Source organism: Pelecanus crispus, chromosome Z (genome assembly GCF_030463565.1).
Source record: "Pelecanus crispus isolate bPelCri1 chromosome Z, bPelCri1.pri, whole genome shotgun sequence".
NCBI lineage: Eukaryota > Metazoa > Chordata > Aves > Pelecaniformes > Pelecanidae > Pelecanus > Pelecanus crispus.
In genome coordinates, this window is record NC_134676.1 from 17,571,331 (window position 1) to 17,599,267 (window position 27,937).

The window sequence follows — 27,937 nt, forward strand, 5'->3', positions numbered from 1 at the left end:
TCCTCTCAGACAGGGGCTGTGGTAAAGGCCTGGTCCCAACAATTGCTTTAGCACCGGCAAGGGAATTCTTGTCTGTGATGCTGATTTATATCACAATCCAGACTGGGCTGCCCAGGGAGGGTCGTGGTGGTTCTGTGATTCCCTTGGGCTAAATTAAGGTGAAACGACACCAAGCAATCAATTAAACACTTTATTGATGGTAAACACCAACCTGAACTCGGTAAGTGTTAACAGTAGGCAACCTGAACTAGGAAAGTGTAATGGGAGGCAATGTGGGTCCTAACTGGAATACTTAAAAAGAAGAAAGGAAAAAAAGAGGAGGAGGGGGGAGAGAGAGAGATATCACCACCCTTGGATCCCACAATGTCAGTGGTAAACGTGGCAATCCTCTGGCGATGGGCACACGCGTGTGGCTCCTCAGCTGTGTCTTTTATAGACCAGTTCCCGCCTCTCAATCCCGCCCCCTTGAGGACTTACATAATTTTTGTTCCAGAATGTTCTTCATCTTCTGCGCTGGCACCATTGTTGGGGGAGGTTGCGAGGGGTCTTTCAGGTGATTGTGAGCCCCTTCCCCAAAGGAACCCTGTATGACCTCTGGCTGTATGTGGTGGGTTGTAAGGCACATCAGAAGGTGGGACTGCAGACCCTCTGACATGCCTCCCAGCTCTGCACCAGTCGGCTTCTGACCTGTGGCTCAGTGATGCTATGCAGACCCTCATTTGTTGCTACGAAGACCTTAAACTGTCTCTATGCGGATATTAACTTGCCTCACCACAATGTTTGAGACATCAACATATGTAACTCTTTCAGTCTCTCACAAGCTCTTACAAAGCTTCCTACGTGCAGAGGCCACAAACTTCTCTGATACATTGAACAAAGGTCTCACTTTATGATTTTTCAGTATTTCTGGTGGATGACAAAGCTGATTTTGCAAACATTGATCAGAACTGCTTCATGTATACAATTTCTAGTTCCCAACATTTTTGTACAGGATAACTTGGCATATTTCTTACCTACATGGAAGACATACTGTCTCCACAAGCTGACAGGGTATACGTGTGGAGTCCAACAGCTACTTTACAGAAAAAGAGACACTACAAAAGATGCAAAAATAAAACATGTGGAGTCCCTTGAAGACACTACTACTTTACTATATTGCACAGATGAATGCTTGCTCCTTGGGACTTTGAGTAAATATGTTTTCCACAAGACAGCTGCTTGTAAAGTCATCAGGAAGTCTGACCTGTATTTGGATTAAAAGTTTTGTATGAAAAACAGGCTCAAGATTAGAGAAGGTATGTGAGAAAATAATCTAATCTAATTTTCACTTTTCTAGTTTCTGGATTTTAGTTTAGAGACTTTTAAATGCTAATATAGTTCTTATAACCATATTGCTCTTTGATAGATTTTATTTGTCCAATGAGTATTAAAAGATAATACTCTGCAACTGTGTACTTTAAAGAAAAAAAAAAGGAGTATTAAGTGAAGGGGAGATAGAAGGACCAAAAAATAATCTTCTTTTAAAACCAAAAAGATAAGCTAGTGAAATTATACCAAAGGAAACAAAGCTAGTTAAATTTTATTTTCCAAAACTCCAACCTAAATAAGTATGTTAAATAAACATCCAGAAGTCAGTGCTCACTCTATTAGCAGATGCCCAAGTTACTTAACCAAACAAGTAACAGTGAAATATTAACAGAATTATTTACATGCATATTTACAACACGTGTCCTTTACAGTAGTGAACTTTTGGGAAATATTTCCATTTGTTTTTGGTAAGGGGTTCTACTCAGTCTAACCAGTAACAGATAACAGGAAACAGTACAACTGAGTTTGGCAACAACAACAATGGAGTATCCCAGGAAAACTAACATGATTATATGGGGTCAAAAAAGAGCAGTTGGTTTCAGAATGTTAACATTTATGAAATATATGAATTTACTCCAACTACAAAATTAAATCAAACTCCATAAAATTAGAAAAATGGAGACAGTTACAAGGGTTGCCAGAAGGTTAGACATGTTAGATATATTAATGAAAAAAAAAAATTGAGCACTGCACATATTCTTGAGAATCATGGTTAAAACATAACTATATTTGTATAGTCTGGAAGAACACAACAAGTTAAAGGATAGGTTTTGCTTGTAGAAGTTGCAAATAAGCTTATCTGAACCAAAGATCTTGAAAGCACCCAACTTCCAAAATACTGGTTGCTTTTTCACATATTAGCATGTAACATGTTTATTGCAGGAAGAAAAGCCTGACCTCACCCATATGGGTTTTGGAAAGTGAAGAAAAAGGAAATAAACAAAATTAAAAATGCCACACAAAACAAAGCCTTCACAAACCACCTCTCATGATTGTGATCTAGAGGGGGAAAAAGAAAAAAAAAAAAATCTGTATTTGGAACATACTCTTTTCAGAAAAAAACCACCCCAATATATACTAAAACAAGCAAACAAGCGATTAAATTTAGATCAATTTATTCTTCCCCTTTCTCCCTCAAGTGAAGTTTTATGGGACAGTTCCACATTAAATTTTAATTTCAATTATGGTAATTTTTAAATCATTTTTATTGCAGCCAAAACATTGTTCATATACCTGTACATAAAATAAACTATGATATATACACAACATTTTAAGTTACAGGGCATAAGTTTACAATTTTTGGCAGATTCTGTTAAAGTGGAAATTGTATAACTTTAGTGCTTTGAGAAACTCAAGTTCCTTATTTTGGTACAAATGTTTTATGTTCCCCTGTATTCTAACCATACCTAAAGTGGCTTAATAAACTAACATTAATGTGTAACATCTCACTGTCTTTGCTTGTGTTCTGATTCTAGACAGAACTTTTCATATGCTTCTTCAATTTCTGGATCCATCTCATCATCAATGTCATCAAAATACCTAAAAAAAAAAAATCACCAAAGATACTAAGTTTACATACAGATTTTCACATTTATGTAGATGTCAAGAATAAAACAGAGCTTTATAAATATCAGTTAACTATCACATTTTCTTAAAGGAGATGAAGAGTAAAAAAATCATGGGTACTAGGAAAAACAAATAAACAGAAACCTCAATGCAGTATATACAAATAGCTACAGTGTTTGTCACCATTTGAGATCACTTTATGCTGTCCACAGTTTAAAAGACAGAAATAGTTCCCAGGATGATAGAAATGCAATAATGTAATCCAAGCTTTCCAAAATTTAACAATACATCTGTACTGTTCTAGTTGTAAAAAACATAATTAGCTTCATATTAGCATAATTTTTGGTTGGTCAACATCCTGGTTCAAATACTGCATCAACTGTCTTGGTTGCACACTAGTCAAAAGAATACATTTATATAGAAAAGCTGCATTCCTGTTTGTTGATATATGAAAGAAGGCAACCTTAATTCACCTCCCTATTGCATCTGCATTATATTACCTTCTATTATAAGGTAAACAGTCTTTCAGAAAAGATCTGTCTTACTCAGGTCACAGGAAAGACAGGATCCCATTAATGACAGTAAGTATTGCAGAGAGTGGAGACTACCAGACTGTTTCAAAATAAAGCTGGGAAGTTATGGGCATCACTTCAGCTTTCTTTCTCCCTAAAGTTATTGGGAAGTAATTTGAGTGTTCTTGTTTTCTCCAGGTCCAGCTGGACTGTTCGTCACCATGAACTAGGACAACAAGAGTTGTAGCTTGAACACGATAGTGTACCTAATTCTAAATGGTCTTAAAAAAAAAAAAGAGTCAGCAGCTATTGACTCTCAAAAAGTGTGCATTAGTTTCAGGTGCTTAGTTTATTATCTTCTGTGCCTTAGTTCCAAACAAGGGAATTGGCTTGTCTTATTTGCACAGAGGCCATAAATGGTATGTTTCACACAACACCACAGAAAGTGCCACAGAAGCATATACGGAAAGTATTTTTTCTTCAGCATTATGCATTGAAGAAGCAGTCTATGTATTTATTTTATTTGTTCCTTCTTTCTTGTAGAAGTGTAGACTTGAGAAGGGACTCAATAGAGAGCCCTTCTCCCTGGTGTCAGTTTGAGAAACAGCTGACAGAGGATCAGCATACATTTGTCTAAGCTTTTCTTAAGCCTTCAGCAAAGAAGGTTCTGCAGTCACCTTGCATGAAGGTTGACTCAAGTCTTCCACGTCACTCTTTGGATTTACTGTGTTTTTTAACTGCTGTCTCCATTTTGGATTTAATTTGTTAATTCTGTGGACAGAGGTTCACATGGGTCTTTTTTTCCCTACAGTATGAGCTTGTTGATTTCTGATGACATCTCTAATTTATCTTCCAAAGTTCTTGCCACCCCCCTCGGTTAGGGACAGTCTAAAAGTTTTCTGATTTACTAACAAAAATATCAATCCAGGCCAGAACTCTTATCACAAACACAACACTCAAAATGTTCTTCGGTATCAAATCATGATCTGAAACTCCTCTTTCAACCAGATGAGTACAAAGCTCACAGCAATTTATTTTAGACCATATTTCTTTTGCTGGTTTCCTATTCAATTCTTATAAACCAGTGTCAGGAAGTCAGACTACATTCCCATCTATTGCTTCCCCCTTTGCTACTAGGTTGCTTTTCTTGGTTCTACAGGAATACTGAATAGCCATTTAATTGAGGGAATACTACTTATCCCGAAGAGAGAAACTTAACCACCTCTTCCCTTTGAAAGACTCTGATAATTTTGTAATCATCTCTAGCTGGGATGTGTATGCACATCAGTCAAATGAATTCAGGTTGCCTCACTACCAACACTGGAGGGTCTGGTGTTTCATTTTGTTTGCAAATTTATTTTTTTTTAATGCAGAAAAGAATATGTTTGTACATGTGCGTAACTATCTGAAATTTAATTGCCCTACTCAGTTGGGTAAGTATAAAATGTTTCAAACTTTTGTGATTACAGACCAACTTACACCCAAATACATAACTTCCATTGTAGAGCTAAATAATTACATTATTTAGTTTAATTTTTGTCAATATTGGATTCCTAAGTCTGCAGAAAAAATAACTAGTATTAAAAAAAAAAAGATCACTGAAAAAAGAAAACATACTGATCCCCAGGTCCTGATAGGTCTGTTCCATTTTCTTCATAATCTGGAAACAAATCCTCTCTTTCAAGCAGCTCTTGGTATTTTTCTTGGTAATCTGGCAAAGTAAAAATGAGACTGAGTAATATACAGGACTAGTCCTCTAAATTAACATACATCTATACAGTTTGAAAATAGGCTATTCAATGAAACCATAAATGGCATGAAACACATTATAGAAAAAACTCCTGCTACAGTGTTTTCTCAGGACATCGACCTCTAAGAATGATACCTATCTTCCCAGAGAACTGTAAGGGTGGCCACAGATGTCCTTACCTCAAATGATGTCATGGCACGCTGTGCTCAGATTACAGCAAACAAAGAAATCAAGGAAGAAACAAACCCTTTTGCTACTAACAATGTACAAACAAAAGAAAACTTGAAGATTTCTGGCTTCCTGGAGAGACCAAGTGCTGAGGACTATGGCACAAATTCTTCTGAACAACATGAACTCGAATACATATTCTCCATTTCAAACGTACCTTCTTTTAATGCAGGATAAGGCATGTGTTACACAAAGCCAGGGATTTAGACATAATTTTGTCTTTTAAGTTGTACGAGTTTCAGACATTTGAAGAACAACTTTTTATGTACTCCAACAGGACATAAAATTAACTACAACTTTTTAAAGATGATTGAGAAGACAGGTATACTAAGCTTGTGACGTACCTGGATCTGCTGCAGTGAAAGGAACACCATCAGAAGTATAAAATGTTGGCTCATTCTAAGAATAAAGTTATACAGAAAGTTATATGCATTCAGAGAGACAGCTGTTTGTAGTTTTCAGCAATGTGATTGTCTATGAATCAAATTAACTTCACGTTGAGGAACTGAAGTGTCCATACATTCTTACCATAAAATAGTTTGGGTCATTTTCAGGTGTAGCTTCTGTACGTGGAGAAGTTCCATAAACTCTACCCCAGTTACTTGATCGCAGTTCTACTAGTTTCAGAAGCATATGTTTCACATCTCTGAAAGAGAGAAGCACTACAAAAGTTAGAATGTTTTGTGCTAAGCAAGAAATGGGCTTCTCTTATCTTGCAAATACTAGATAGTTAATGCCCCCCCCCCCCCCAAGCTCTAAAAAGGATAAAATTTGGTCCAGTTTGCAGATAATTTTGAGTTATTTTTTTTCCCCCTGCAAGTCTAGATGCTTTATGTATCAATTATGAGATACTCACTCTCTCCATTTCCTCTGTGGTAAAGTAAGGAGCCCATATGAAACAGAAATTGCTATAGTTTTTATCAAGATACCAAACCTGCAGCACAAGTTGAGGAACAAATCCTTTTCTGATAAAAGGATAGTACTGGGGAAGACAGGAAGATGATCTTCATGGTCCTAACTTCAGCCCTCTTAATCACACTGAAATTTTGCAGTCAACAGTGAGAAGTAATGTCTCCAAATACATTAAATACCACCACCTGTTTCATCCCTAAAATGAAAGAAAATGCTTTCTTCTTTTAAGCAAGTCCATGGAGAAGAGTTTCATTAAGGAATAAATTAATAAAATCTTCAGTTGTTTTCTCTATTAAAATAAGTTTGTGCTTCTGTTGTCTTTAAAGCCTCAGCTTGCACTATCAATTTTCTCTAGTTCCAGAAGGAAAATTTTCCTCATCCTCCCTGGGGGCAGCTCAACTACAACCCACAGATGCTATGAGCTACCTGTTGGCCTCCCTCCATGTAGCAAGAAATCAGGTCACAGTGTCTGAACCCTCTACAGGTTTTTTAGTAAGTGTACAAGAAACTGAGGATGAAGTACAGCAGGATCAGATAGCCTCAGGCACGCAGTTGATAGCAAACTGAGAAGCAGGATACATTAGCCAACCACTCTTTTTTTTTTCCAGACTGCAAACCACAGTACAAAGCATATTCCATTTTGCCTTTACATTTATAGCGATGTGTATATAATTAATACTATTACCTATTTAATACTGTTTGCATGTATTTAATACGGTTAAATTCAGATTTAAAAGTATAAGATATGAGATATCACCACTATTGTCTCTTTATGTGTGTATATATATATATATATTAGAGACTAAAGCACTTATGGAAGACTTAAAGACCTAAAAGGTTTAAAAAAATCATTAGAGGGGAACATGCATCTCTATTAAAAGATAAAATAAAAACATGAGAAAAACCCCCAAAGCTCCCTACCTTCCTCAACTGAAAAATACTTTTTTTTTTTTTTTTTTTTTCACATGGGCAGTCACCCAAGTTTTTAAATGTTTTGGAAGTGTTCACTATTCTGGAAGATTTTTAAGGTGTTCTGTTTAATATAAACACAAAACACTGCACATAAATTTATCTTCTCACCTGCTACAGTTTGCATCCAACACAACATTTTCAATTCTTTGAATCACTTCTTCCATATCATTCTTTCCTTTTTCTTTCCAGGCATCTTCTAAAACTGAGCCTGTCAACTAAAGACAAGGGATTACTATTTTTTTTGTTTTTAAGAAAATTACAAAACTTCAATAAACTGTCAACAGAAGAGATTCTATAACAATTCATAACACTTAGATGCATTTTGTGACTACTGAGGGCTGAAGCTCCCAACTGCCTACATCTTTTTGCTAAACAGATTAACAGACCTTGTAAATAGTTTATTTTAGACTACAGACAGTATGGTAGCCCTATGTCCGATGTTTATGTTACCTAGAAGTTCATAGCCACTTCTGTCCTTTCAGTCTTGAAATATGACTTTGAAACAACTCTTCAGTGACATTTGTCAGATCTTACTTAAGTACATGCTATAAAAAAAGGAGACCTTATTTTTGCAGGTGATGCCACCAGTCACCTGAGAATAACAAATAGTTTAATAAACTTTAGAAACACTTCAGTCAACTCAGCTAGCATCAGACATGCCAGAGAATTTCATCTGGTCATACAGAAGAGGAACCAAGAATTATCTGACCAAGCCAGCCTGAATTTTAATATGTAAAATCTGTGAGGCTGAAGCTACTGCTGAGAGCGCTTTAGCAGCAGACTGTCGAGAACTGCTGTGGATGAAAGCCTTTTCTGTTAAGAATAGGTACTTCATTGCCCAATAATTGCACAGTAGGAGTTAAATAAAAAAAAATTAGTTTGCCACTATGATCAAAGTTACTAGCAATTCCTGATCTACTCAGCATAAATGTTACATGATCCAAAATGCCTGGAATGGCACCTGATGATGCAAAGGAATAAAATGCAAAGATAAAACCAAAATCTTTGCACTTGTTCAGTATTCCGTTTTCTACTGTGATCCTACCTTGATCCTAGATAATTAGATAATAGCACCAAGAAAGTTTAATTAAAAATAAACATACTGCAAAGCAAACAGGTGAAAAACCTGTGTCTATCACTGTATTAAATGGAAAAGACAACAGGAGACATCTGTTGCTTCAGTAGTGAAACCAAGGTTTCATGAGGTAGCCCAATCTAGCTACAGATGTACTCCAACATTTGTAGATAATATAAGACATCAGAAAACACTTGCATTCAAAAAAAGTAGTCTCTGTTCTCTAACACCTTTTAGATTTACAAACATGTCAAAATAATTTAGATCACTGTCTTTTATTTTAGAATGGATGCCGTGAAGTCCAAGAATATCCACAGAAATAGTGAGACCTCCATCTTCTTTGGAGAATGATTATAAAAAACCAGCAGCCCTGGAAAGCTTCCGATTTGTGTACTGCCTTTTTGAAAGGTCCTGCAGTGGGCCTTCCCTCAGGGAAGCACTGCCAACATAAGGATTGACCACAGGAGTAAGTGTGCTTGTTGAAGACAACCTCACGCTTGCTATGAAGCAACCTGCTTAAATATCCAAACTTCAAATGAAGGGTTTAAATTGGAAGATGTAAAACCTCTCCTCCCTATTCTCTATTTACTGTATCAAAAGGAGCTGCCGGAACTGGAATTCAAAATCGAAGAGTCTGAAAAATAGTGGAGTGGGAGGAAGGGGGAAGAATGAGGAAAAAACAACCAACGAACCAACCACAAAAACACAGAAACAGAACTCCTGAAAAATACTCCTTAGCTTTTAACCTTCACTCCTAAAATAAACTGTGTTTTCCCAACTATGAGTATAACCATGGCTCATGAAGATAAGTTTCTCCCTGCACAAAGGCTAACTTTTTTTTTTAAGAAAAAGTAAAACTTAAGAGCAAAGAGGTTTGTTTTCATCATGAAAGAGGAATATATATATTTTTACAGTAGCAATGATGCAGACAATACAGCACGAGACAACTGATATCAAGAACCTTTCGCTGCAAAAAGCGGTAGAGCCTGACTGCTGAGTGTCCTTCAGAACAGAGAACATACCCCAAACCCCACAATTCATTCAAGTTGGTTACAGTTTTCTCGCACACCAGAAGCAGCGAAAGGGGAACTAAAGAGACTGCTTACTGCTTTGTGTGTTGGCTGCAGTTCTGTATGCACACAAATGGCCTCGCATTTTACTTTTAGAGCAGTATGTCACTTTTTTAATTGGCTCAATTTCATAATGGTACGAAGGGAAAAAAGCTTACACTGATGTAATGCATAAAACCCTATAAACACTTTCTCATTTGCAGTTTCCCCCACTGCTCCCAAAGGTAGGAAGGTTAAAAAACTTGATTTTTTTTTTTCTTTTAAAACTGTCTCACCTTCAGCAGTTTCACTGCACATATCAAATTACTGTCCACAGGATTAGAGAACAGTGCATTTAGTAATTCCCGAAGGCCTTCTTGAAGAATTTCTGCCCTTGTTACCTGTCCCTTTGATCCTTTAATCTGCAAAATATATATTAAAAAAAAAACATTTAAAAGACTTAAGTTTTAGAAATTAATGTAGTCACAGTTTCTCTCTTGAATGCTGTATGATTTGGTTTGTGATCAACACAGTTGAGCTCTTTAGTTGGAAGAACATGCCAAATACTGTATTTTAGAAGACAGACTTTGAGTAATATCCTTACAATTCTGACATATACGTAACAATGCATGTCTAGCACTTTGTTTCTTTGCTAATAAACTGCTAAGAAATGCCTGGAAAATGGTCCGCAAAATCCCAAGTTCCCAGAACCCCATGCTCTTTCCCATATTACATTATATAGTCTCTACAGCTGTCATGGCTTACTTCTAGAAGGCACTCTTTATGTAGTTAAAAAATTAGAGAAACTGGTTTAAAAATAAATGGTGTACTCCACAGAACTGGACAACTCCCACTCCCCCAAACCCTTTGCAAATCTTCCTTTTTACTTTAGCAGATTTCAAGGCCCACTTAAGACCAGAAATGGAAGAGTCAGAGAATTTTTTCTTTCCTCATGTAAGCGGAACATTTTTATAGTGTCTGCTTAAATCAAACCATTGAAATAATCCAGTCAAAAATACATTAAGTACACTAAAGCTGTTAGTGAACTTACCGAACTCACAGGTGCAAGAGTCAAAGAAGTTTTGCATGTACGTACACTTTTTTGTACCTATCACAGACACAAAAACCCCCAATCTAAATACAAGATTTCAAGCTTCATGCAGAAGCCAAGGACTCAACCTTCAGAAGAAGTATCTTTAAAGGTCTGCATTTTTAATTGCTCATTTTGAGGATTTCCAAATCTTCCTCAAGTGTTTGATAATAGCTCCTATTAGTGGCTGAATGCTGAGTTACATGGGTTATTGATCCCAGTCTGCTTCTGCTAGGTTGTAACATTTCCTACGTTGGTTAAGTGTAGTCATCTGGGGGTTTTGCCAGGCAAAAGAAGATACCAAAAGCTTCGTTCCAACAGTGGTTTATGGTTGGTTCTTTTTATGAATTCCTAAACTTTTTTTTTTTAATAACCTTTATACACTTCTAGTGCCCTTTTTTGTTTATCTGTTTCTTGGACACACATTATAATGAAACTGTTCTAAAGTTCTTTTACTTTAGTCCCCTCTCCTTTTAGAAAAACACCTCAAATTATATATACTGCATTTCAGTGTTTACCCAAACACAACAAAAAATTAATGAAGAACCACTTGACATGCAACTTTCTCCTTACCTCTAGGTTAAGGTAAAGTTCAGCTAAAAAGAGCACAAAGGCATGAAATTGTTTTCGAGTAGTCTCATCTCCTTTGGTAGCTTCATCTCTGTTTTCGTACTCTGTTCGACACCTGTAAACATTAAAACAAAACCGTATTGTCTGTAGACATCCCAAGATATGTAACATGCTATTTATTTAAGAGAATACTAAGAACTTATGAACTGCATTAAAACTGTTAAATGCTGAATGCTGGGAAGTATGATTTGTGAAGGAAATGAGAGGAGTTCACAAAGACACTGTAGACTTGTGTCCTTTTAGATGAATACATACGACTACACGATTAAGTTTTCAAGCACTGAGATAGCTAAGACAACAAAATGAAATAGAGCAAATTACAATGGGTTAAAATTAAAAGACAGTTACGCAGTTTATATATTAGAATATGGGTCCAGGAAATTTAGCACAGGCAGCCAAATGTCCACAGAAATAAAGTAGATACACTCTGAAAGACATTTCCCCCCTTTCAGGGTGCTGCCCACATTGTCTTAGACACCTTTACATTTACCCAATAAAGAATTTATCTCACCACTTTAAGTAACAGTGATGCATAATTCATGACACCATGCTGAGTGGTGTGGTTAACACTCTTAGAGGGAAGGGATGCCATCCAGAGGGACCTTGACAGGCTGGAGAGGTGGGCCCGTGTGAACCTCATGGAGTTCAACAAGGCCAAGTGCAAGGTCCTGCACATGGGTTGGGGCAATCCCAAACATTGATACAGGCTGGGTGATGAGTGGATTGAGAGCAGCCCAGTGGAAAAAGACTTGGGGTATTGGTGGATGAAAAACTGCGTATGAGCCAGCAATGTGTGCTAAGGACCCACAAAGCCAACCATATCCTGGGCTGCATCAAAAGAAGTGCGACCAGCAGGTCGAGGGAGGTGATTCTGCCCCTCTACTCTGCTCTGGTGAGACCCCACCTGGAGCACTGCATCCAGCTCTGGGGCCCCCAGCACAAGAAGGACATGGACCTGTTGGAGCAAGTCCAGAGGAAGGCCACAAAGATGATCAGGGGGTTGGAGCACCTCCCCTACAAGGACAGGCTGAGATAGTTGGGGTTGTTCAGCCTGGAGAAGAGAAGGCTCTGGGGAGACCCTATAGCAGCCTTCCAGTACTTAAAGGGGGCCCACAGGAAAGGTGGGGAGGCACTCTTTGTCAGGGAGTGTAGTGATAGGGCAAAGGGTAACAGCTTTAAAGTGAAAGATGGTAGAATTAGATCAGGTATTAGGAAGAAATTCTTTACTGTGAGGGTGCTGAGATGTTGGAAGAGGTTGCCCAGAGAAGCTGTGGATGCTCCCTCCCTGGCACTGTGAAAGGCCAGGCTGGATGAGGCTTCAAGCAACCTGGTCTAGAGGAAGGTGTCCCTGCCCGTGGCAGAGGGGTTGGAAATAGATGATCTTTAAGGTCCCTTCCAATCCAAAGCATTCTGTGGTTCATTTGCTCTTTAAGGTAGCTGTAAATCCCTTTTTTGTTTTCCTTTCCTGTTTTTTGTTTTTTTTTTTTTTTTTTTTCTGTATTTGTGCTGTTTTCAGAATACACAGATGGTAACGCCCTGATTCCTAAGAACTCATCAGTGATCGTCAGAAGAATCTCTGTTGGAGGAGTCAAAGCTACCAGCAAAACATACGCTGTGTAAGAATCCATAAAGCATTGTACCCCTTGTTAGGGGTTTCACTGTGTTAACTTTTTTTGTTGATATTAGTTTACAGAGGCATTCAGATTGTATCTTTCTTGTTAAAGCTGCTGTTAATTTTTGTTGTCATGGGGTAGATTGTAATGTATCTGCCCCAAAGTAGACTTCCATGTTTAGGCCTGCTGGGACATGGGGCTCGAACTCCAACAGTGGTAACTTTTAAGAAGATTCTATTGGGCTTGTTCTTGGGCTTGATTTTTCTGAGACTCAAGTTGTAGATCCCGTTTCCTCCATCTGGAGTGATCTGTATTATATCTGCTTGCTTTTATTGCTTTTATAGTAAAGAGAGATAGGCAATGTAGTGTGAACTTAGAATTTGTTCCCATCTCAGAAGAGTCTGATTCTCAGGGTTTGACTCCTTCTTGCACTTCAAGATCATGCGTGTTCAAAAAAAGTGTAGACGTGGCACTCTGGGACATGGTTTAGTGGGCATGATGATGGTGTTGGACTGATGATCTTAGAGATCCTTTCCAACCTTAATGATTCCTAGTTTTACTTTCATTAAAAAATAATCCAGCCACCAAGCCAGGAAACATGAAATTATTACTCTACCCTAAATTGGTTTAGTAGTGGACTTGGTAGTGTTAGGTTAACGGTTGGACTTCATGATCTTAAAGGTCTTTTCCAACGTAAACAATTCTGTGATTCTATGTCAAGGACAGTACATATATGTGCATTTAGTATACTTTTAAAGTTGACTAGCTTTCAAATTTACCTTGTAATCTGGGATCAGTCTAAGATACTCAGTTCAAAAGAGCCTACAGAACTCTGAATGGAGTCCTATCATCATATTTAAAAATATTAAAATATTTTAAAATATATATATTTGTTATCCACTATGTACCTGTGCTTTAATAATCCTCAATCTAAACTTCTATTTGAAATATATACCTCTTTGCACATGATGCTAAGAGTTACATACAAAATAAGAAGACATGTAACCTGAGAAAGTAACAGGCTTAAAATGACATGCTGATACTGACCTTTGAAGTAACAACTGTCGGAAGTTCCCACTTTGTGGACTAATGGTTAGGTGGTGAGACAGATAGTTACACAACCGTGCTCCCAGGTAGGAAAAATTTGGGACAGATGTAGCCTTCCAAAATAAAAGTGGAAAAATAGGTTATTCATAAAACTCATGATTAGGCTATCAGGAAATACCTTTAAAAGCTTTTTTGAAAACTGTGTTTAACAACAGTTGATTAGACAACTGAAGAGCAGAAGATTAATAATTACTGTTTGTCATGTTAATTTTTGTATCTCATCAACACTGTTATATGCATTTCAGCACTTAAAAGTTCATTATACTCTGATTTTGTGGCTTTAAGAAAACAACCACCATTATGCCATGTGTCCTCAACTCTACTTCTCCATTGTGACCTACAACCAAAGAGTGTCTGAAAGTCACGTACAAACTGTTTATACAAAAATCAGCAGTGGACATTAAGACATTCTTTCAAGGACACGCACTCTCTCAAGGAGCAACGAGTACACTAAAACAAAACAAAAAAGTCGCCTTCGTTCAGTCTAAGAGCTATTTACCCCAGAGTCTGTTTTTGGCAATAGAAAATGCCCAGAGAAAGAGTACAAGAACACAGCAAGTAAAGATAAATACTTTCTCCTCCACATGTTCCAGCTATCTGCAGAACAGCAAACTCCTGATTCAGAGGTTAAAACTATATGATTACAGTCAATAGCTCTTGATGAGTCCTTTTTTCTAAAACTGGTCCTGTTATATTGTTGAACATTTACACTTCTGTCATCTAAAAACAGGTGATAGCAATAAAATTCCACAACATAAGTTAAGACATTGTCTGAAAAATATTTTGCTTTAAATCTGATACTTCAAAATTTCAAGGTGGAAAAAAGTAATTGGGAATTTAACAGTGTCTATGTTCAACCTCTCACAGAACTTCATGCAGAACGTCCCCTTATTTTGGCAATTTATTACTGTTCACTTGTTTTGAACTCTCTCCTAACAACACTTGAATTTGTTTCTCAGACACAGCTTCAGTGAAAAGAGGTTCTGTTGTAAATAACTCCATCAGCTGTGCCAAAAAGAAAACAGGGATACTAAGAATTCATCAAACTTGTCCTATGGCTTTATCATCTTTGAACATTCATTTTACATCTTGATCATCTATCAGCACTATAGATGTGCTTGCACACTTCTGCTTCTAACATGTTTGAAAAAAGCATCTTGTCATTAGCATGTCAATGCATTATAGCTAGTTACCTTCTACAGGCAGAGAAAAATATGCACTCAATGTAACTGTACAATGTGCATAATGCCGCTGGAAAAAACTGAAGTGTCTTTAGAAGACACAACAAGTTTATGTAATTAAGATAGTCAAATAGAATTTAGTTTCCAATAAGAGGCATGTGAAATAGCTAACAAGCTTTTTGGTGCCTTGGTTCAATCAGTTGCTTGGACTAGAAGAGGTGCCCCTTTTTTAATAAGGCAAAACACATCACTTTAATTACACATCTCTTTCCTAACAACAAAAAAAAAGACCCACAAAACCCAAACCAAACACACACAAACGCTTCAAACCTCATCTGTATTTTTTAAACTTTATCTTCCTAATTAGTTGGTCTGTATTTGTGGTTGCATCAAATACTGAAACAATGAAATTTTCGGCATTGTGACCTGGCATATCACATGTCACGCAGACCAAAAAAACCACATTACATCTTCTTAATAACCAATCATTACAATGCAGCATCATCTTCCCTGAATTATTGTTGTTGGTAATCCCAGTTTATCTCCCACTCAAAAAAGTCACAATCTAAGCATGAAGGCTAATCTACCAGTACGTATCTTGAGAAGTTTTAGTTGCTGCAACAGGAACAATCCACTATATTAACTATACATCAGTCAAGATTCTTAAGCTATGAAGTCAGAGTGTTCAACTTTTGGAAAACAAGAGAACTGGCACTTCACTCTGTCCAGAGACATAAATGGATTAGGAAGAACAGGGTGAAGTGTATAATTAATCTTTATAGACAGGCTAAGATACCTGACACACAGATGAAAGGAAGACTGTACAGGACTTGGGTTTCCTTCACTTTAGTCTTTTTCCTTCACAAACCTAGCATCTGTAAATGTGCTCAGTTGGGTTAAATTGACATCACTGAAGCAGATGCTTCTAAATACACTTCAGAAATTTTAATTGTTTTGTGATAAGACAGGAAACACAAATACTTGAGTCTCTGCTCAAGACAGAAGAATAATAAGCATAGTTGACTTACAATTGAACACTATCCTATCCTGACATACAACAAAGCTAAAATCAGATGCTTTTGGATACTAGCACAGCTTTTTTGCACTGTTTTTTTTTCCACGTAATTTCAGACTGATAACACCCAATGCTTCTCAGCTGAGGAAGGCACAGCCAACTGTAACACTGGACTTGTTTTTAAACAGGGGGAGATAGGAAAAGGCAACATTAAAAGACTTACATTAAGTAAGAGTCAATGTATTTAACATATGTTAAGTTAAAAATGGGACAAATTCCTCCTTTTTCTTCCAATAACGTTATATGGAATATGTGCATCTTTTTCTAACTAACCTCCATGTGTTCAAATAAAGAATGGGAAAATGATGCTGCCACATACAGCACAGGTAATCTTAACGTCGAACTAAACTGTTCAAAATTAAATGTGCATCAATGCTGTATGGCAACAAAAAGCTTGAGACTCTACAGTTCTGTACAACAACCAACCAGTCACGCAGCTTCTACATACCCCACATTAAAATATTCTGCAACTATCTGCACGTGAAAGGTGAATATGAGCTTGCATTCTTCAAGGTAGAATTTGAAAGCAACCAACCCAGCAAAGTGAGAGATACCCAATGTAATAAATAGCAAGCCCAAAAGACAGTAACAGCAGCTCATTTGCTAAGCAACACAGATTAAGCTGTTTGTTCCAATGGCTCCCCCAATTAGTACAGAGTTCAGCTCAAGGTCTCTGTCCTCATTTCCATGGCCATCAATGGGACTGGACCTTGTTACCATTAGATGAGCTTTCCTTTCCTCCAATTATGCTCTTATGAAATAGGTATATTCCAAATGAAGAAGAAAGCCTGTCAATAAAGAGGCATCTCCCAAAGGGTGATATGTACAGTAGGTATAAATTGAATTTGTTAGAATACCAAGAAATTAGAAGTATCTTAAGTATTATGAAGACTTTTTTGCAGTACATAAGAATGTACAACTCTGACATTGCTTAAGAGTTTCTTCAGTCTCTACTATACAAATACAGCAATTCAAATATAACTCCCTTTAATTAAAGTGCTGTAATTTCAACTCTAGTACGTGACCCAGGAGATCCAAATACACAACAAAGGAATCAGAGTAAATTGGGAAAATTTATCAACCAGGTATCCCACACTTGAGCTACCATTTCAATTTATTGAGCAAAATCTTTCCCTGTAAGTTTCAGTCTAAAAAGAAAAATACAAGCCATTGAAATACTATGTAGACACAATTACAAAACAAGTAATACTGATATGCATGTCTTGGACACTAGGTAACAGAGTCATAACATCCATGTTGTAAGACAGAATGCACAGGCTACCTGCTGATAGACGAGTTCAACAAGTTCTTGTAAACCTTCATCCGCGGCAACCCAGACATTCAGTGTTTCGGCGAACTGCTCTATTTCAGTTTCAAAACAACCTGGTTGCTCAGTGAGGTGGTTTAAGAAGTCTTGCACATATTCTGCCAAAGTCAGATAGCCATCATATCTATCTTCAAAGGAAGAATCCTATAGCAGTGAAAGAATATACCAACTATTTAAAAGGAACCTAAAATAATGCTGTTACACGTATTATCTCCAGAAGTAACCATACAGCCCTTAAGTCTTGAGTCTCTGCATACTTGACAGTGATCTTTACACAGTTCACTTCAACATTTTTAGAGACCATAGACCTCAATGCATCAGAAAGCTCCAGTAGTCCTATCATCTGAAGAACTAGGTTCATAGGGAGTAGGGTCTCCCAGTAAAACACATCAAAAGACAGATTAAAAAGAAAACAGTTTGCCAAGTTGGGTGCCAGATTAACTAACAAACTAGGAAGTAAGTATACCTGTTAAGAATAAACTACCAAACTGAGGCTCAACACCCATTCCTGATGCACACACAAACTGTGCTGCAGATATATGAACTATAGAAGGAAAAATAACTGAAAATTTGAAACAAAGTACTTTGGGCTTACATAGTGTGTATAGTTCTCCAAAATATGCAGAAGGGGGAGAAATTACAGAAATACAATAAATACAGCGTAGTGCTCCCATGTAGAAAGTATAGCCAGGAAAACTAATCTTTTAAAGTCAGCAAATTTGCATCTGTTGGCAATGGATGAAAGGTTATAAGGCATGAAATGACACTATTCAAACAGTATTGCATTAATTTGAAGCTACTGAGGTTAAAAAACAAGACAGTAAGCACACGTGCTCCCTAAAGAAAGGATGAGCTAACACAATACCACTTTATTGGTATTTATGCTCCTGCTGATGGAACAGAATGCTGCTAATTTTGTCCGTTCAGAAATGAATGTCTGTAAAAGTACCTAAAGTCAATACTGTTCTGGATGATTATAATGCTAGTATATGAGGGAACAGCCCAGGAAGCAGCATACTTTGCGATGTCACTAGTAATAACACAGTACAAATAATTCACTTTGTCACACTACACAAAAGATTGTGAAAAGCATCTCCTATAGATATCAGAAGTGCAAGCAGGAGCCTGGAGGGGGACTACTAAAGAAATGACTTATAATTTGCAATTCAAGACATAAAGGTAACATACAGAATATCAGAATTCTCAAGTGATCTACTATTTAACAAGAAAAAGGTTTAAAATCTGTCTACTGTAATGAAAAATCAAGCTAAAAATGATAAAACACTTTTTCTTTACTCAGTAGACATAAATACATTGATAAGGTTTAGAACTATATTCTCCCTCTCCCCACCACCCCTCTCTTAATGAGCAGAGGTTGCTTATTTTCTGTCTTCAGAATGCCTCAGTCTCTCCTCTACAGGGAAGCAACATGGATCCATGAAAGATTTTTATCTGGATATGAACTGTGGAGAAAGACAGATACACACTGCTGAAAAATCAAGTATTGACATGAACTTCATGGGCTGTGAAAAATGTGTGGGGGAAAAAAGTAGATTTTCCAAAATTCTTCAAAGACCCGCATCATAAAGGTACACAACATAAGCTAATGGGGGACACATCAATATAACAAAAGAAAAAATAGAAAGATTTCCTATGATGTTTAATTAAGTAGAATATTTGCCCAGATAATAATACTAAAGACAAAGTTACTTAATGATGCCCATCAGAAATAGGAAAAAAATATGGGTTTAAAGAAATGCTGGCAAATTGTTACTACTCCTAAGAATAAAGCCTTCAACAACCTGATCTGAGTTGGTTTTGCTTTGCGTTGGGGATTGGAACAGAGGAACTTCAGAGGTCCTTTCCAGCCTAAAGTATTTTATGATTCTAATGCTTTAGAGCTTATAAAGCCAAAGAATAAAGGCTAACAGGCCTATGTATAACTTGCAAGTATTGTATTTCTCTAAAAGAAATCAACTTTTACTAGGCAATTTCAAATAGCCCAGTAAAAGTTCTGTACAATAAACTTAAACTATTTTGTTCCACAGAACTCTGGCATTATTGTGCAACAACTGCAGCGTAATCACATACAGCTGAACTAGCATCTCTCCAAACAACCTCTTTGAAAACTCTCCAGCCAGGTTGCAGGGAATGCAATTGCTGTAGCTAATAAAAGAAGCTGCTCTTTCTGACAGTTGTCAGGTTGTTATAAAATACTCATTCAGCAGAGGGGAAGGTATCTTCCTCTCATTCTCACCCGATAAGAATTCAGTCTTGCGCGAGAATGTCCTTGTTTTCGAAGGGGCCCCAATACCATTTGTCTACTGGTGTCCCTGTATTCATACTCCTCTTCCAGTTTTGTAATTAAGAGGCTAAACACAGAGGCTAAACTCTGTACTACGTTCATCTACCTGTATTAAATATGCAACCCCGAAGGCAGTCTAGGTTTTATCAACTATGCCAGGGAACAGAGCAAATGGGAGAGAAAAATGCGTAATTCAAACATTGTAATAGAGTTGTATACTGCTAAATTAGTTACACATGATACTTTAAAAACTAACTAAACTTACCCCAGTAAATTCTAGAAATAAACCACCTGCATTTCTCATTGGCAGATTTTAAGGTTTAACAGAGAAGACAGCACCACATACTGTATCAACTAAAGGAAAACAAAGCAAATCCTTCTTACCATTTTTAAAGAGCAGTTGGCTAACAGGAGGCTCTAGGTTTACACATTCACTACAGATTTATGATTCAAAGCCACGAAAGTCAACTAGAAGTTTCCCATCAATTTCAATGATTTCTCAGTCAAGCCAACACTGTCTAATCCTTCTTTATGTTTGACAGGATAGTGTGGGATAGGATGGGATCCTGGATTATTCACAACAAAAGAGTCACCAATTTAAAGATTATAGATTTGCCTCTCTTCTACTAAGAGTCAGTTCATGAGTTTAAAGACATAACAACGAAAAGGCTAAATAGGTACTAAAACTCCTCTGATTTACATAAAGATAAAGCCCAGTAAGTCTATAGAAAAGATCCATAAGCCAAATCTGCTTTTGGGCTCTGTTTCTGTACATGTGCTATTACTGCCTTCCTATACCTGGTAAGTATTCACAACATTTCCACTTAGGAACTTAGTCATTAATAATTTATCATTTTTTTGATTTCTCCTCAGACTTAGGAACAAGCTTTTTTCCCCTTCAGATTACATACACTCAACAAGTTTACAATAAAGTTTTTGCAAAATTAAGTACAAAGACTGCTGCATATATAAAATCACCTATCCATGCTGTATGAGGTTAATTTGCACCCCTGTGCTTGGCTAAACGTGTAAAACCAACACTGAGGTTGCTTAGCCTCCTTCTGGAATTTAACTGAAATTTAAAAAAAAAAAAAAAAAGATAGCAGGGGTGTGAAGGATTCCACCTAAGATAATATAAATCTCGTTCGAAACACTATGAAGTGAGAACATTATGCCCTTCTGATGGAGTGACAGCCATAGTATTATCATACACCCATGCCAGAGAGCAAGGCTGATGTTTCCTACTTGCAATCCAAACCTAAATCTAGTCACCAATTCTACCGCAGACATCCACAACTTCTGATGGGACGGCCAGCTGTATGCAAACAGAAAAAGCCACAGAGGTCTTTCTTCCCCAAAGTCCTGGAAAAGTTTTTTCTGAAAATTCTAATATGCCTCATATGCTGTACTCCTTAAACTATCTTCAAGGGTAACTGATAGTTTTGAGTATCAGAACTAACTGGAAATTAGCTTTTTTAATAATCAAACGTTAAGGACACACACAGTAATTACAATAATGTACAATCAAACAAGAAATCAACACTTCATTTCTAAAACAATAAATGCTTAATAGCAAAACCACTGTGTATTTTATAAGAGAAATGTAAGTTTTCAGGTCTAAAAACTCCAGGGAACATTATAAATGAAAGCTAAAAAGGATTAGTTTTAAATAAGAAACCCAGAAGTTTCTCAAAACTTTTGTTTTTATTCAAATTTTAAAACTCATGGTCAAAATCTGTGTAATAGTAAGGTGTGCTAAATTTCTTAGTTTTATTGCAAGTGAGCCCAGTTTATGAATTTAATGCAGTCATTAAAGAAAAAAAAACTGCCATAGTGAAGGATGAAAGTCTGAAACACCACTATTCTGTGTCTGGTATATTCTGATTAGATAAAGGTCCCTGCAACATACTTCCAAATAAATGTTCTAGGTTTTGCTAGCATTTTAAGAGGTATTTTTATTAATAGATGAGTCACATTCATAGCCTATTCCTACAACATAGCAACCAGGAACTCCCACATGCTTGTGTGTTTTTGCAAAACAGCTGAAAAGCAACATTGCTGGCCTCAAAACTTTGTAATTATAAGTATGCATCATGTATGCTCTTCCAAATGGCGGGTTTTTTTGGTCTTGAAACTGAAATCCTTTATTTACAGAAAACATGTAACATGTACTGGGGCAAAGTAGTTATTTTTCCTCTAGATTATCCATTCACGGAAGCATGTTCATGTTGGCGTTTTGTTAACAGCTGTCTATCAGCTATGGGGCTTGTATTATCCAGGACAGTAATTCTATTCAGTAAGCTGGCAAAGCTGGTAACATTAAGATAACATCAATTTTACTGGTGAGGAAAAGACTTCAAAACACCAAACCACCATATTTAGCATTCAAATCAAGAATTTTTACTGTAAGTTATTAAAAATCTAGTTGTTTCAGTATAATTGGTTTTTATCACTTGATTGTATTTGTAAAGTAATAGTTCCCACCTGCTTATACATAGTACCAGAGTTTGGCTGCTTGCATAACAAAAGGATATTCCCAAAATTCACATAGATCTTCCCTGGATTAGAATTACTGAAGACAATGGAGTAGAAAACAAGAAGTACCAACTGTTATTACGTGATGCCTCTACAATATTGATCTGAGATCACCCTTAGTCTAGCTGCAAATGTATTTCTTATTAGGAATGCAGGTAGGTAACTGCTAGGAATGAGCCTACCCCTACATTTTTTGCCCTTTGGTGATACGATACCACTGAAGGAATTAAAAGACGCATGATGGTATACTGAGTTAGGCAGTCATGGCCAATCATACCCATGGCACAGTAAATTTAGGAAAGGTAAAGCCTGTGCTCAGAAAAGCTAAAGTTTAAGCTTTCTCCCACACTTGCTTAAAAAACCTGTGAAATCTGCATAAAAGTGCAGCTAAGCCTTCACTTAAAATGCAGTGTAGATGTAACTACAACGGAGGCAGCTGCCAAAAAGACAGCTTACTGTGGTGTTGGGTGTAATCGATGCTTGCTTGTAATCAACAAGGAATGAAAGCAAGCAGCAAAGCTTTAACAAAATATCCCACACTAAAGGCTCTCACGTACACCGTAATATTCAGCCGTTATCACTTAACATTCTGACTGCGACTCTGGAGGTTGTCATCAGAATTTTTGGGATTTCTTCAGCAAATGGAGCATTCAAGTTATCTAATATACAAGATGTCAGGAAAACACTGGCAATTTGCATATAAGTAAATTGGTATATACCAAGAAGAGAAGATAAACACTCACTGTGAAGTTCTGACTGAAGTTCTGGTTGTATCCTGATGGATAAAACTCAGGTGCTTTAGCAGACAACTTTGACGTGACCACAGGAGCCTCAGCCACCTGAGGTTCAGCCACTTCTGGTCCAGAATCAGGAACTGAAACTTTGTCTTGTGATCCAGATGGAATTCCCGTTTGTTGGAGGTGTTCTGAAAAGTTTTCATTAACAGCTTTTCTTAGAAATCGCTAAACTAGTATGTATTCACATAAAGTACACACAGAATAACTCATTTTTTGGACTTTAAATATACTTTAACAACACTAATTTTTAACACTCAAGCTAAGTGTCAAGGACACTTCACTATCATTGTTCTCGTACACCATCTGCAAAACAATCCAATGAAACAGTGCTTTTAAAACAACATTTTTCAAATGTATCTTTATAGACTAGCTCCTAAGTTTATTGAAAACAGAACCTGATACCTACCTGAGAAAGGTAACCAACAGACAATGCTTTGTGTTATTGTTGGGTTAGGTTTATTTTTTGGCAAACCTTTAGGCTGGAGTTCTTCAATAAGGGGAAGGCTAAGATCATCTGCGGGGAGATCAACAGATGGATAAAACGCAGGCACAGATGCGTGGGCACAGAGAGCGGGGCGGGGGGGACACAACACGGACGAAGAGGCATTGCAAGCAGCTGCAATACATCACACCTTTACCTGGCACAGGCTCATAACCCAGAAACATGACCGCTCTCCCGAGGAAAGGTGCAGGTGGCCCTATGCGGCTCATCTCCATGCAGTGCCAAGAGAAGCCAGGCAGGTGCCTGGGGTGCGCAAAGCCCTGGCCCTCAGGCCGCGGTGACCTCTCTGCGCCTAGGTGTGGGGGAGGGAAAAAGGACGCGTCCCCGTGGCCAGGCTGGAGGGAGGTGAGGGGAAGCCCCACGGCTCCAGTCTCAGTGGGACGGCGAAGGGGGTGGGGGGGAGTGGGAGCGACAAGCAAAGCAGGAGCGGAGCGGTGGACGCAAACGAGCGGAGAGAGGCAGGCTCAGGGGGCCGCTCCCCGACACCTTCGACACCGGAGGCCTCCGGAGGGGCGGAGAGGGGGCCGCTGCGCGGCGGCCCGTACCTGAGAATCTGGTGCCCAGCGGCGCCGTCTTCGGAGGCCGCAATGGTTCCTGCTGCGCGAAGAGGCCGCCCGTTTGGTGCTGCTGCTCCTCGGCCAAGACCGAGCTGCGGGAACCGCTGCCCCCAAGGCGGACGCCGCCGCCGCCCTCCGACGCACCCGCGCCGCTGAGGGGAGCGGCGCGGCCCCGGCCCCGGCCCCGGCCGGCACCTGGAGCTCGGTCGAAACTCTCCGACATGCTCAGGCCGGGGCAGCTCAGGCGCTCATGGGAGGGAGCCGGCGAGCGGCGCGCGGGTAGGTTGGGCCGGGGGGGGCGGGCGCATCTCGGCCCCGCCCCGCCCCGCGCCCTTCACTTTCAGTTTCACCCCCTCCGGCAGCGCCACGGTGGTCGCGGCCCGGCGCGGCTGACAGCGCCCCCTCGCGGCCTGGCCGCGCCCGCCGCCATAGCAACCGCGGCGCGGGGCCGCCGGCGGGACGGGGGGGAGCCCGGGCCGCCTGTCGGCGAGAGCCGCCGCCGCCGGAGAGGCCAGGCCGGCCCCCGCGGGCCAGGGGCTCCCGCCCGGCCGCCGGGCCGCGTTGCCAACCTCACGCACTCGGAACTGACGAGTCGGCGCCGCCCCAGCACGGGATCGACTTCCAGCAACCAAGCCGCGTGGGGCTGGTGCGTGTCAGCTGCCGGCTCTAGGGCCGCGGGATGCACCCGAGGCCTTGAGACCTTCCTCGGGGACCAGGACAGCTTGGAAACGGCATTTTCAAAACTAGAAGATTCTCTTGTAATTGCTTCCCTACAGGAACAAACAGCCTGACGTGACCGTAACAGGCCCGAGACTGCACTTGGTAGAAGACCTGTAGCGACGGGTGCATCACGCTGCACTGTGCACGTGCAGCTCTTTCCACAAGAAAGCGGTTTGTGTGGAAAAGCTGCAGCCTAAATTCTAAATTTAAGCCAAGGAAGTTAAGCCTCCAACGTGACAATGTTGTTGTCCCATAAGAGCTATTTAATGTAGAGGTGTTTGTTCGGAATAATGTATTTGCAGGCATAATATATACATGACATGAAAACAAATGCTCTTCTGATTTGATTTTTAAAACCTTCCATGCCAACAGGAACTCACTGAAGGAGACTGCCCATGTAATGCTAATATTATTGCATTAACCGTGAACAATTGGATTCACACATCCATTCACAATTTAATTCACCTATTTTTGTTCATTTTCAGTCCCGAGTCTTGCTCTACTTGCTTTGCAAACTCCAGATCACAGTCTGCTTTCAAGACAAGGAAGGTGATGGAGATCTGGGGCACCCAGCGTACACCTCAGCGGGTCCTGCTGGTGACGTTTGTGTTTTGTCTCCCTCAACAGCCTGGCCTGTGCTGGCCTTGCCACCTGTTCCTTCCACAGCCAAAGTCAAAGGCTGTGTGGTGTTGGGTCAAACTCTGTTCATTGCCCACAAGGGGATGAAAAATATACAAGTATGTATGAAATGTTATAAAAAAATCAAAATAGCACCATCTCGTCTTTAAAAAAAAATCCAATTGTATTGTAAAATGGTGCCTTTAGAAGTTACGTTCCTATTCGGTTTATTACTACATTTTACCATTTTTAATTATTTGTGTGTGTGTGTGTGTAAAATATTTGTTACTTCCCCAAGGCATGAATTCGACAGATTTTTGGTGAGCGACAAAGTTGGCCACACTGTAAAGGTGACACAGTTAAAACTAATTAGGCTCATGGGAAGACTGTTCCCAGGCAACCCTTACTGAAGACTGGTAAACTAACAAATCTATAACTCTGCAACTGAAATGAGAGCAAGCATAGGAGATTTTGATGAGTCTTCAAAAAAAATCAAAAGACCTCCCTTGTGTAAACAATTGTCAAAACTAGATTTAAGCAGTATTCCCAATCCTTTAAAGATGACAAATTAGCTACTAAAATAACTACATTAAAAATATTCAGTGTTATTTTGTTATTTCAGCTCCAGTTTTAAAGCCCATATTGTGACCTCTGGTCACACCTGTAGACTTCACCTTACCAGGAGGAGAATGAAAAGCTTACATTAATGTGAAAAAAAGGAAGTTGAGATTCTCAGTCACTGGTATCAGGATCCTGAGGCTTTAAGAAAATCATAATTATATACTGGCATCACTTTTTAATATGCCAATCTTTCAAGAAAGGAAATCTCATTTTTTAAGGTATACACCTATGAAGAATTAAATGCCTCAGGTTGTCATTACTGAACCAGACGACTTCTCACCTTTGGTCATAAAAGTGAATCCTTTTCACTTAGCAGGTATTCTATATTATTATCTTAATTTAATGACTGTTTGGCACCTACTTACCATTTAGAGTGGAATGTGATCCCAGATCCATCTTTTCGTGACAGATGCACTGCTGAAGTTTGCACGAGAGCAGCTGTGTTAGGTTGGGAACCCAATTTCTCCTCCCCAATGTAGACACTTAAAACAAAAATAATAAAAATCTTTCAGGACATTAAATCCAAAATGACAACCCCCAAATACTACCTACAATAGTCAACCCCTTTAGACAATGCCTAAAATTCTGCTTAGAATGTTCTGTCCTGAGTAGGTGAAGTCATAGAATGATAGAATGCTTTGGGTTGGAAGGGACTTTTAGAGATCATCTAGCCCAACCCCCAATTCCTGTCAATTACTTCAATCCTCTAGCACCAAACAGCAGAACACCTGAGACAGCTAAGCTAGCACGACATATCCTAAGCACTCAATGACTGGATTAAAACTTCCACCAAATGCAGTTATGACCACTTATAAATATCCACTAGAAGAGCTGCCTGCTTTGTCCTATGTGTGTTACCTAATAGTCTAAAACTTAATTCAGAAGCAATACTGCACACACCTGCAGTGCCTGGTGCTGAGAAACCACAAACTGCAGCTTTGTCACTATTCAGAAGCAAGAACTTTTACATGTGGGTTTTTTTTTCTTTTTCTGCTGACAACATATTTCTAATTAGAAAAATGGAGAGGGCTGGTTCTAGCTGTTAAAACTGAATATATTATTAATAATTGGAATTACGCTGATCCCTATCAATACTGACAAGGCACATTGTTGCACTAGTCAACAGTACTGAGGCCCAAACATAAAGGACACATATCAGCACATAAGACGTAACTCTAAACGTAATCTTCCCCACAAATTTATTTAAAACAACGGTAGTCTCCTGAACATCTGGTAATATGGTATCCTATTAATTACTCTCAGAGACTCATGTTTTCAGTGCTTAACTTCACTTCTATTCATCAGTTGTGAGACTGGAAGCTGTGTGACACCTCCGGCATGGCATATTTTACATGAACAGTTACACAGATGTAAATAAATAAATTAAAAAAAAAAAAAGCCTAACTCATACCTAAAAACTACAGATTGTATGAAATAAGACAACATATACAGGCAATGGGCAACCTGGGTTGGCAGGTTGTCCTCTGTGAACTGTCTCTTTAATAGCATGCTCTCTTTATCGATTCATATATTATTTATACAGTCGCCAGAGTTCCTCTTTTTCTGTTTTCCTCCCGCATTGCATCTACCGCTCTAAGTCCAACACATACACCACTCCGCTGCTTTATTACACGTTTCAAGAAACAACGACAGTAACAAAGATACCACCTATATGCCGCGCCGTTTGTCCACGTCGAACAACCACGCTTCAGGAAGACTCTTCGCAAGTCTCTGCCTCGACCTTCGCCTCCTCGCCCCAGTCAGTCACTGGCGGCCCGCCACGGCTGAGGGACGACGGGGCCGGCGGCCGCTCCCGCCCGCCCGCTG

At 38.9% G+C, this 27,937-nt stretch overlaps 1 protein-coding gene across 9 annotated transcripts; it reads right to left on the bottom strand.

The window, feature by feature from the left end:
• Window positions 1-223: 223 nt before the first annotated feature.
• On the bottom strand, window positions 224-27,910 carry PAIP1 (poly(A) binding protein interacting protein 1). 9 transcript variants are annotated; one of them, XM_075726249.1, is made up of 15 exons: window positions 26,476-26,510; window positions 24,140-24,191; window positions 23,731-23,886; window positions 23,499-23,606; window positions 23,039-23,220; window positions 17,411-17,599; window positions 13,813-13,925; window positions 11,096-11,207; window positions 9,729-9,854; window positions 7,417-7,523; window positions 5,953-6,070; window positions 5,769-5,823; window positions 5,064-5,157; window positions 2,798-2,907; window positions 224-2,367 (listed from the first exon to the last, which is right to left on the bottom strand). In XM_075726249.1, exons 1-14 carry the CDS (start codon window positions 26,476-26,478, stop codon window positions 2,814-2,816), a joined length of 1,509 nt encoding a protein of 502 aa, XP_075582364.1. In that variant the 5' UTR covers window positions 26,479-26,510; the 3' UTR covers window positions 224-2,367; window positions 2,798-2,813. The 9 variants fall into 9 exon arrangements, with proteins under 9 accessions (XP_075582364.1, XP_075582365.1, XP_075582363.1 ...); XM_075726250.1 differs by lacking the exons at window positions 224-2,367; window positions 24,140-24,191 and adding an exon at window positions 27,779-27,910 and having other exon boundaries at window positions 2,376-2,907; window positions 26,476-26,592; XM_075726248.1 differs by lacking the exon at window positions 224-2,367 and having other exon boundaries at window positions 2,376-2,907.
• Window positions 27,911-27,937: the final 27 nt, after the last annotated feature.